General features: G+C 34.6%; 1 protein-coding gene across 14 annotated transcripts in view; it reads right to left on the bottom strand.

Annotated features, from left to right (window-relative positions):
- The window catches only part of PRP40A (pre-mRNA-processing protein 40A), a 34,939-nt gene extending 23,219 nt beyond the window's left edge, over window positions 1-11,720 (bottom strand). For 12 of the 14 annotated variants that reach the window (XR_016358588.1, XR_016358591.1, XR_016358590.1 and 9 more), the window contains exons 1-8: window positions 11,453-11,720; window positions 7,011-7,102; window positions 6,819-6,884; window positions 6,339-6,683; window positions 6,024-6,209; window positions 5,807-5,886; window positions 5,401-5,470; window positions 55-107 (exon numbers count right to left, since the gene is read on the bottom strand). Coding sequence is in view for 8 of the 14 variants with exons in the window: in XM_089809356.1 (XP_089665482.1) it covers window positions 55-107; window positions 5,401-5,470; window positions 5,807-5,886; window positions 6,024-6,209; window positions 6,339-6,683; window positions 6,819-6,884; window positions 7,011-7,102; window positions 11,453-11,540 (980 nt within the window). In the remaining 6 variants the exon portion in view is untranslated. The remainder of the gene's footprint in view (window positions 1-54; window positions 108-5,400; window positions 5,471-5,806; window positions 5,887-6,023; window positions 6,210-6,338; window positions 6,684-6,818; window positions 6,885-7,010; window positions 7,103-11,452) is intronic. The other 2 variants (XM_089809362.1, XM_089809363.1) reach the window with 1 other exon arrangement.
- Window positions 11,721-12,122: the final 402 nt, after the last annotated feature.

The following is a 12,122-nucleotide window of genomic DNA, read 5'->3' as shown; positions in this document are numbered from 1 at the left end:
CAATTGAAATTGTCCAAAAATTGAGAGCATTTTATGCAAGGATAAGATTAATACTTTCTTCCTTCTGGGGTCGTGAATTCTTTCCAGACAGTGGATGCATCTGCACGCTGTTACACAGTGGAGAACAATAACTAATTATTGTTAAAAGAACAAATGATATTAAACAAATTGAAAACTCCCAATTGCATCTCAATAAAGCTACCAGACCATAATTTCACTCCTCTGACATGTCTTAGTTTCTAATTTGCATATATCCAAAATGTGTGAGAAATAAGACAAACAACTACCAAGAAACTGAATGTCACTTGAACTTAATACAAAGAGAATATTAAGCCAGACTAGAACCAAGTGGCAAGAAATTCATAAATAAGCCCATCACTAAAGAATCAAACTCTTAATTAGGACATCAACTTCAACAAATCACTTAACTCTTAGTAACAATATTTGAAAATTATTTGCATTGATGTTTGAAGGTTACAGAGACAACTATAAAGATATCTTAATCCAAGCAATTTAACCATGTTGACATAGCAAAATGAGAAGAGTAAGGAAAAACAAATGCTCAGCATGATAGGGTAACTGGTAACCTGCAACACTACCAGCACTGATAAACAAAATATTGTACTTATCAATAATCAATAATTTCCAATATAAAATTGGCAATAAAATCAATTAACAACAGGATATTTCCTCAGACCATTACATAGAATTAGCAAGCAAGTTTTGTATCAATGTTTCAGATCACACTCCATACAATGACAAAAGTCTGTTCATAAATGCTTCTGAAATGTGACCTAATGTTCAGACAAGTCTCTCTTTGATGATATCTAAAATTATACCAAGTACAAACAGCACTATCTCCATGACACCTACCCAGTGTAATGTTTTTGAATTGATATTATCCTGCTTTCAAACCATATTTTTCATTATTAAAAATCTACTGGATTGTCCAGTTTTGACATTCCTTAAGTTGACATAAAATATTAAATATGAATAAAGCAACTTAGCCAAAGTGTTTAGGATGGTGAAATATGCACAAACCCAAAACACTTTCCAGTTTTATAATCAAATCAAATATAAAAAGAGATATTAGCAAATACAAACCATTGCTGTAATTTTGGCAAACCAAAAATGCTTCAGAGTGATTCCCATTGTATTGTGCACAGATATCAACTATTCCTATTTGCACTGCATCTGAAATTTGAAGGTTCTAGCAACCTAGTATTACAGACATGGTTTATGTGTTCATTTTTTTTATTTGCGTTTGAAGAGAATATATAAGCATTTGATGACTCCATGTCTACATTTAACAAATCTCTTTAATAAGCTAATGCAACTATTCCTATTTGCACTGCATCTGAAGTTTTGAAGGTTCTAGCAACCTAGTATTAGCATTATTTGTGTGTTCATTATTCTTACATGTTTGAAGAGATGATGTATAAGCATTTGATGACTCCATGTCTACATTTAACAAGTCTGTTTCATAAGCTAATACAAATGCAATACAAATGTTTCCAGCACTGTGAGCAGGTTGTTAGAACCTGATAAACAAAAAATCTGCAGCAGCTAGCTAAAGAAGCTAAGATGAATATTGCTGTAAGAATAAATAATGGAATTTACAAAAGGAATAATGATGCTTCTCTATGTATTCCAATATTACTTGTGTGGCTTTAGTTGGCATGCCTTGTCACTTAAACTGGTCTTTCTCGTCCCTTACCTTTGTATCAACACCAAACATAAAACATTAAACTACCTAATTCATTAAAACATAATAAGCAAGAAGCATGCCAACTATAAAATAAGGTTTCCAAAGAAAAATAACTGACTAGAGATTTAGGAAACAAAAATCATTACGCTCACCACAGAAAGTGATTTCAAAGAAAGCATTGCAATAACCATCTGTAGTTAACTGAAATAAAGAGTGAACAAGCAAAAGGATGAAAAAATAGAACAATTTCAAAATTGATACAAACAAATATATCCTAGGCCATCAGTCAAGTTATCCACGTAAGAATCATCTAAGGAGCACTGACATTTGAGTTGAATCAAAGGATAATGTTTTCTATGAAACATAAATGGTCATCTTCAAACAGACTAGATGAAAGAACACAACCAACAAAGACGGGAGAAATTTCAGAAGGAGACAGGTATATTTACTATATTAGTATTAGTGTGCAAAGAATAAACAATTATTGTTCACTTAAAAATTCATCAGTTTAAAATAATAGTATTTCTAAAATAGATTGCATGAAACAAATCTCCTAAGCGCATATAATATAAGAAATACCTTCATTTTCACGCAATCTCACAAATTTCTACTACTCATGAGATAAAAATAAACCAAAAAGCATATCATTTACATCATGTACCCATAATGTCGTCAGCATCATCCAACAAATTTAACCAGAAACTTTGCCATCTTTTTCCCTGCTAACAAAACCATACAGAATAGCACATGTTTAGAATTTCCAAAAAGGTCATTTTGGATATTATTATATACTCTATTGAAGCATTGAGAATTTGGCATATTGTATCGCCCAAGGCGAGGACAGACAACAATCTAATTTTCATCTTCCATCAAAGCCCCGCCTGAAAACTATGATGTTAGAAAATTGATCGTACACAACCTAAGCAGGTGAGTTAAAAACTAGGTTATAGCTTAGAATAGTTCTTAAAGGAAGCAAAAGAATTTGCCAAAAAACCTTTGGTATATATCCTTTACTTCTTGTTGGTAACATCTACACCAATTAGCATGACTAATGACTTTTGGAAAAGGCTTATGCTGCATTAAACAAACGAGCATCCTAGGGTAATGCTAGTTGAAGCAAGAGCACCTTGTGAGTGGTACAAGCTTCAATATCCCACAAAGCAATAAATTAGCATGACTAATGACATTTGGAAAAGGCCTATGCTGCATTAAACGAATGAGCATCCAGGGGTAATGCTAGTTGAAGCAAGAGCACCTTGTGAGTGGTACAAGCTTCAATATCCCACAAAGCATTAAATTATTCCACAGGCAAAGGCATCTTCAATCAAAGTTCATGTCGAGCATTAACGGGCAAAGCATCAATGTACGGAACAAAGAGTTAATCTAAATGAGAAAAGAGAAAAATGCAGAGTCAACCCAAAATATGAATAGTCAAGAAACAAAATGTTGGAAAATCAATTTCAATTGGTTTTTTATAATGAAAAAGGTGAACTACTAAAGGGTCCAACTCTTGGTGAGGAAAATGGAGGCGTGATATTCTTTTTGGTAGACCATGACCCTTGAACGAGATGGAAATACTGAGCAGTTTGGAAAGAGAGATCAATTGATTGCATACAAGGTTAACAGGACCTGCAATATATTTTTTAATCTATATCGTTGCTGCTCATTGTTTCTGCGTATTTAAATTTGAAATAGAACTATGGTATTTTACTATTTTGCATCTTTATAGTGCATAAGGGCTGTGTATTAAATATGGATGTAGGCTGCAAGGACAAAGGCTACCATTAATTTGGTACAATATCCTTGACTGCATCATCTGTTCATCAGTGCAGCTAATGACCTAGAGAGGTATATTATTTCACATTCAGAATATGTTCTCAATTTCCAAAAACATGATAAACGTCAAAGACAGTACTGGTTAGTGTGTTTAACTAGAAATCAAGATACACTGGAAATGACTAAATTTAAAACCTTCAATGCACATTATGGTTCAAGTCCATAACCGTAACCTGAAGCTATGCAAATGAGACACAAGATTCATGAGAGTATTTTGGTGTCACCGTGTGTTGTGTACTATAGTAAAGACCAATTTGCCAATTCCAGCTCTTTAGATGGGCAAAGAATATCAAATTATCACAATACAGTTGTACTAGTTTCATTATTAAAAAAAACGTCGACACTACCCTGCAGTCTAATTTCAAATTTATCAGCTGCTGGAATAATCAAAGGTCCATTTCATGGCTATTGCGAAAGAGACTAAATTAATACTCTATAAACCTAAATCTCCAGGAAAGGAAATTTTAATCCTACAGCATCGAGATGCTGAACCAAACTGTAACAAGAATTGACCCCATAGCTTAACCTGCCAACATACATAAAGGTAAGTTTGTTGAAAAATTAGGCAGTTAAAACATCTCAAGATCTGTTGGTGACATCATCTATAAGATATTATGGATTTGAATTGATGTTCTCAAATAAGCTATTAGTTATTATCTATTGATCTTTAATTCATAAAATAAAGCCACCTGGTAGTTATCAGTTCACAATGCCCATCCATGACTTTCAAAGTACTTAATGCTTAATTCTATACAGCACACTTGCAATATTAGTAATGAAATGTCATTTATCAAATGGTGACAAAGTCTATGCAAAGTTCAGACTTCCTCATCCACATGCAATATTTTCTCATATATCACAGCATTAACCAACATTTAGAACATCCAAGTAATGTTGTCATAAGAAATCATATACAAAATTCAGCTTCAAGATGCATATAACTTAACATATTCAAGCTCATGCCAAAAACCAATTGGATTGTGCATATTCTTTTAACAGCATGATATGAACAATAAATATCAAATCTATTCATTTCAAATAGTGCTCCTGTAATCTATACATAAATTTTGAGGAAAATCTAAACAAGAATGACATTAACTCAACTAGGTTCTTTCCATTCTTTCCAAAACTATGACAGCTAGCACTATTCACTCGCAATTATTGAATTTTCAATCTTTAGATTCTCCATTTCTTGTTCTTCGGACTAATATGACCTAGATTCTCTAAATAGATATAGTACTTCCTTGGAAATTATTAACAGCACTTTTTCATTCCTACGTTTTGTTTGATAATTGGTTATATTTATTTTTTTCGTATTAAATTGTTTTTTTGCAAAATTAATGTCTGGGAGTATGTCCCGACAACAACCCATTTCATGGCCTCAGTTACAATTCCTCCATTACAGATAATTTAAAATTATAAATGCTACATTGTTTTTGCATTAAGAGGGATCAGAAATCATGAAAATGACAACATTCAACATTTTTTATTTGGTGCAAAAGTACAATTCCCTCATAAAACTAATGGTACAATTTGGATATCAAGGATCACCCAACTTCATAAGACAAAAAAGAAAACATCCCACCTTAGAAGTAGGCATACAGACCTGTTTATTGATCTCCGATCTTGCCATAAGACGTCAACTAAAGAGTGGTAGGCCATGCAAAGAAAAACGTAATCTACATGAAACAAGTTCAATCAACTAGTCCACCTTTTATCTACCATGTGAGGGATGACTAAGATTTTATACATTCCAAGGATATTCAACAATACATAAGTTAATAAACCATTCTATGGTAACAGCATATATATGCCATTTGACATAAGCAAAAGGTAAGAAATCTTGGATGTCTCACCTCAATTGGTGTCATCAATTCTAAAGGCTTCTCCCAACTAGACTGCCTTGTCCTTTTATTGTAATAGTATCTACATGAAAACATAAATCTTAAGTTCAGTGATATGACCCACAGATATCTAAAACATGCATGAACAGAACTGAACTAGATCATATAAAGGAACACTGCATACAGACTAAGCCAACCAGGATGCCCAACAAGAAAACATTCCCCCCATTGTTATAAATGACTATCAACACCTCAGAATAACACTTTGTACCTTTTCTAAAAGGTCAAATAAACAGATATGTAAATTACTGCCAAACGCATATCTCAAAATAAGACCATATCAAACCCAGCTTGACTCAGTAATGCTGTTTATTAAAATAATAAAATCTAATGCAGTTCCAATGTATCAACTTGGTACCTCCTTCCATCTCCAGCAGTATGCTCTTGCCACTCTGAAGAACTTTGTGAATTAGAATTCAAAGGTTGTACAGGAGGCCCCTGAGGAAATCCAAAAGAACTGTTAATTTCATGGAAATAACATTCCTTGTGCCAAGCTGAAACTAATGACAAAACCCTTTTCACTACATCATGCGTAGCAAAATCAAATCAGTAAAGTCTATGGGATGGAATCTTACAGAAGCAGAAGCTGCCTGTTGGTTTGTTTGTACTGCCTGTGGTACAGCACTATTTTGACCTGCAGATCCCCATTGCTGCGTTCCAGAATTTACTAACGGCATATGCTGAGGTTGTGAAGCATGTTGATAGGCTGGATTTGCATTGAATGAATTTGGCGGTTGTCCATATGGAGAGGATGTAGCAAACTAAAAAAAAGATAAAAGGAAAATAAGCTTATCCATAGCATGCACACATAACCAACTACTTATGCAGACATTTTTTATAGAAAGCAGAAACAAATGAAAAATAATTGCAACATATGAAAATAAGTCTACCGTATAGGATGATGATGGTGGCATTCCCATGCCCCCCAAACCTGGTGGAGGTGGCATATTCACAGGCTGTGATGATTGCTGAGATTGCTGGGACTGAGAAGGCCCAGTTACCATTGGCCTTGGTTGCTGAAGATATGACATAGATGGTGCCTGTGATGATGGTGGTGCCTGATGCTGCTGCCCTGGGCGTGGAGGCATATGCTGCATCTGTGGTGGATATTGAACAGGCTGTGGCTGGACAGACATGTTTGGTGGTGGCATGCCTTGTGCTACAGGCCGAAACTGTTGGCTACCTGGATTCATAAATTGCTGATTTGTCTGTGGAGCTACTCCTGGTCTAAACTGCTGTCAATCATCAGACTTCTTTATTAAAAACTTCAGGGAGAATAAATCCAAATGCTAATGTTTTCGTGCAAACATCCAAATTAGAACTAGCAAAATAGTTATGATTAAAAATTAGTCATAGGTGAGACAGCATACTTGGACTGGCATCGGAGGTCCAAAGTTCTGAGGCCCTGAAGATATCATACCAGGGGGTCGAGGTGGCTGACAAGATAAAAGTAGAGAGAATGGGGGGGCATAGAAGGAAAGAAAGGACAAATAAATTTCAGATCATCAGAACCTCTGTAAATGTTAAGGAATATTTATTTCAAAATTTTCACGAATGCTTACCAGCGGTCCAGAAGATGGAGGGTTCCCTGCCATGTGAGCTTGAGGACCAGAAGGATGCCCAGAGACTGATGGAGTAGTTAATGAGCTTGGCCCTGAAATTTTGATTAGACAACCGATACAATTTATTTTCTTGGAAATAGTTAAAACAGGACCTCAAGACTACATAAAAGGGACAACATGCTTAAAACAAATTGTTGTCAAATGTGTAATTATGTACATTGTCACAACTAACTGCTCAAACCCCACTAAACATCACCAAAACATCAGCAACATAGCACTAGTAATAACAGCATAACCAATCAAGACATGCCCCACACATCACTTCAAAATATTATGTTCCAAAGAAGAGGTGTCTGTGGTCAAATATTTTTGGATAGCCATGGCAAACACCAAATAAAGCACTGAGGAAATCAGAAACACCGCTATATATGGCAAGCATGCTCTTCACAAGTGGATTTTGGCACCTTCTACATTAATCATCAGGCTGGCCAGTGAACAAAATGACAGTTACGGGACTGAGAAACTAGGGTTGGATTACACCAGATTTTAATCATATACATCTTCCTTCTATCAGCTGCAATATCATTATACCCTTATTCATATACCAGCAACCTGGAAATGGCATCCTACCCAACATAGAAGTTGGTAGTTACCATGCATCAAAATGCAAATATCAATCTTAAAATCCACCAATTTAACAAGTGGGCAGGATGGACACAAATATCTCCCTAGTAGTAGACACTAGCCACTGCACAACAAACTTTAGTTGAAAGACAGCAATCCATCCCCCTGTTCATGCCCATGTTTCCAATTAAACTTCATTACAATGCAATAATGATAATAATCATTTTCACATACATAACCTATTTTAAAAATGACAGCCAACAAAACCCCACACAACCCATGCTAAAAATGCACCTAACCTAATTTTATAGGTTCATGTATCATTCTTCAAATCTATGAGAACAAAGCTTAAAAGTGAAAAGAAATAAGTTCTGAATGCAGTGGCTTGTAAAACGTAAAACCAATGATTTTATATTATTTTTAGTCTAATGTATATCCTGTGCACATCTGTCTAAATTTTTCTTCCATATAATCAAGTATATCATGGACTGGAAAACCCCTTTGTCACGAGCCATTATTGATGTTGATATATTTCTTAATACGAATGTAATTGGTTTATAACTTTAAATTACATTGCTTTACTTAAATACATAATTAATCAATATAGTAAAATTATTAATCAATATAATTAATTAATAGCATATTATTGATTAACCAATATAATACTCATCCATGTATAATTAATCAGCATAATAAAAATCAATAATATTAATATTATTGTTAATCAACAAATGTCAGTCAATAATATTAATATTATCAATATTCATAGCCAGTCTTTTTAATACAAACTAAAAAATCATCTTTCATCTACCAGTAATGGTGTCAAACCATTTTATCATTATCCAGGTTAATATTAACATCAGCAGTCTGATTTGGTGCAATTACTTGGAACCAAGACAGGGAAATTGGAAATTACTTGTCGTTTTGACGAAAAAACATTAAGATTAATTGAGTTAATTGATCACAAGGATGCAGTGATCCATTTACAATGGATGTGATCTTTGGTGGAGAAACGTGGTTTAAATGGATGTGATCTTTTGTGGAGAAATGTGGTTAAGGAAATACGCATCTTTCTGATATCAAAGAAATGGATCACAAAATATATAGTCAAGATCAAATCCTTTTCCCAGTGGAGTAGGGATCAAGGGAAAGAAATGATAATTTTAATATAATTTGTGCAGGTTACCAGACATGAGATTAGGAAGTAATGATTGAAGGTTGTCGATGGATAGAATGGTCTTGTTTAGTATTTGATACTGATCCTATGAAAATCAATCAGAAATATTAAAATAGGAATCAGAATATATAAAATATAATTATTACTCTCCGAGGAAGATATAAGAAAGGAGAGGAATCATTACAATGCTGGTAAGCATTGTGTGACAGCAAATTATGCTGTAAAGTATCTCTTGATTGAATACTGATTCACAGGCTATAATATTTGAATCTTAGAAAGAATAAAGAACTCTTATAAGATCATATAAATAAATATTTATATTTGATATTAAAATAAGAATTATAAACATCTGATAATAATAATGAAACAAGAATTATACATATATTTATGTTGTATTTCAGATGTGAATATAAATCTATATCACACATATGAATATGGATGAAATCAGAATCATCTCTATAAAATGTACATATCTAAATGTTTCCTGACATATCTCAAAATGATCTAATATTTACATCTGTAATGTATATATATACTTTATGGTATAATGAAGTCATAATCATATAGATATGCCCATGTCAGATCTGTTACTACTTCAGTAATAAGAAGGAAAGGATCAGAATGTTTCCAGGAGGGGCTTGTCTAAATCCAGTCAATAGTATCAGTCCCAAGGCAGGGTAGGAGGGAGCATCTCGGAAGCCTTGAGGGAAATTCCCAAGATGGTATACAGGCCGGGATCTATAAACTTTGAGGGAGCCTAGTGTAATTGGTATGTAGGCACCTTAATTACATGTCTAATCCTTCATTCAGTTGAAGTAATGAGGTCAATATGAAGGTTAATAATATATTCAAATAACTTAATCTAATAGATGAATGGATAATCATCTTTACTTTGAATGTCTTAGACTGAATCATTATACCTTTGGTAATTCAGCTTAGGACATAAATGGTGGATTTCGGACCAAATTGAAACCTATTAGAGGACAGTACACCCTTTTATCAAAACCAACTGTAAAATAAAAGAAAAAACGGTTTAAAAAAACACCTCAATTTAGGCAGACCTCAAGTGGTAAAAAAGTAGAGGGACTTCATGAGCAGAAACAAGAGTATTTACAAGAATGCATCTCAAAGAAACTGCATGTTTTATGAACCAACATTACAAATTCCACTCAGCAATCCACCACCAGGGAGAGGAAAAGTCATTACGTGTAGTGGTGCCCCAACAAACACAACAAAAGCACAATTTCATGAAATTTGTGGTGAAGGATAAACTAATTTATTTCACAGCCACTCCAAATATCAGTTTAAATTATCACGTTCCTTGTAGAATCTCACTAAGGCTCTTCTTTCGTTTTACCTTCTAAATTGTTCAAACTGTGTTCTCCTCAATTTTGTCTTTATGACCGATCTAAGGAGTATACAGAACCTTCCAATCCACCTACCTCTTGACCACATTCATCTCTATCTCCCTTAAGAGGTTCATGATATTATCCAAAACAAGTACTTTCAAACAGATAATGAGTAGAGTAGACAAAATAGCATCAATCCTTCCATTTTGTTGACTGGTGTGAGGTCAGGTAGTGAGCTTGAAGGCTATTATGAAAGAGACTTTGGTCAACTCTTAAGGGAGCACGATAATATATTTAAATTGGGTAGAAAACAGCATCCAACCTACTAGGTATATTTACCCCAACGGTGTAGAACAAGTGAAGGTGCATCACTCTCCACGGGAGTGTGGGTTTCCAAATGAATTAGTGAATTAGTACAGGCATGTGTCCGAGGAGTGTGTGACGGATGACATGCACCTAATCTGCAACTAAGTAGACAGGCCCTCTAAAACCTAAATCCTGAAACCATCGGAAATCCCAAAAAATAGTCATATTTAGTCACATTTATCTACAGAATATCTTCAATAAATCCCGTGAACATCAGTGGCACTGGGGCAAATATATTGTTTCGGCGCACAAAGCTCTTTCAGATTGTCTTATTGTTCAGGAAAACCCAGAGGCACAAAACACTTTAAAAACTGAGTGAAGAAGACAAATATAAAATTAGCCGTAAACTAATCCCAGATTTCAGAACGGAGACCCTGATACAAGATTAACTATTTTAATTGAATAACTCTAAGCCTGATTCTCTGTGGCCAAGGGATGACACCAGATGCAAGCTCCTGATAAAAGCACCCCCTCGATCTTGCCAAACAACTCTAAAAGTACTTCTAAGTAATTTTCTTAATTAAAATTATTGAAGCCCTGAGCCTGAACCCAAAAAATCGAAAAACACAAGCTTCTGTAACATATGGTCCAATTCATCTTGGAAATTTTATCCAAATCGTGACAAACAGAAGTATTAGACAAATTAATAATTCAGGTGCACTAAGTTCTATGTAAGCGTATCGGTCCGCGCCGCACATCCAAAAATAATTATGTAGGTGATACACAAGATTATAAGCAAACAAAAAATAGCATAAAGACAGACGCTATGAAGTTTAACAAACGTAGTCAACAGCCATACCATCTTCAAAGATGAGCGCTTAAAAACACTTGCACTAAGCTCTCCAAAACATAAACCCTAAACAACTTAAACGTAAGAACAAACAACCCGACTTAAACCCTAATATAGAGTCAACAAATAACATTACCGTTCATCCAAGGTGCCATCTGCGGTTCACCCTGCTGCTGTTGTTGTGGCTGAGCCTGTTGCTGCTGTGGAGGAGGAATGGCTGCCATTGATATGGTATTATAATTGCTCGCAGCTAGAGATAAAGATGCAAGGAGTACCTATTGAGAACACGATTTCGCAACCTGTTGAGATTTTATGCTGCTAACCCTCGCCTACCGTTTTCCGTTCTTAGAAAAAAGCGTAGGCCAATCGCCTCAGAGAGGATTCACTCGGAAAATAATTGTGATACTAAAAATGGGGTATTTCTGCTTCAGTTAATATTTAGTTTGTGCAACTCGGGCTGTAGGGGACATAAGTATTTTAAGGTCTCTCTCCATTATATATGATACTAGCACTTGCACCCAACACAGGTGTAAAAGGGTATGCTTGATAGGTGTTTGATTGATTTGAAAAGCATAAATGAAGTTTTATATAACAAAAATAAGTTTATAACAAGAGACGCAATGCGTCATAGTTCTTGACTAATGCATAATGGTTGTAGAGGTGTAGATGAGTGAGAATCTAAATTAACATTATGAATGCATTCATTTTTGCCTAGAAATGCACTTATGATATGATAGGATTGCTCATCTTTTGTTGTTAAATTCTCGGCCTAGAAATGCACTTGTGATCTGATAGGATGGCTCATA

The sequence above is a fragment of the Cupressus sempervirens genome, chromosome 11 (assembly GCF_028749045.1).
Source record: "Cupressus sempervirens isolate cs-2001-9-10 chromosome 11, ASM2874904v1, whole genome shotgun sequence".
In the NCBI taxonomy this organism is placed as follows: Eukaryota; Viridiplantae; Streptophyta; class Pinopsida; order Cupressales; family Cupressaceae; genus Cupressus; species Cupressus sempervirens.
The sequence above is the reverse complement of the archived record's forward strand: the minus strand, read 5'-3'. Positions and strand labels throughout refer to the sequence as shown.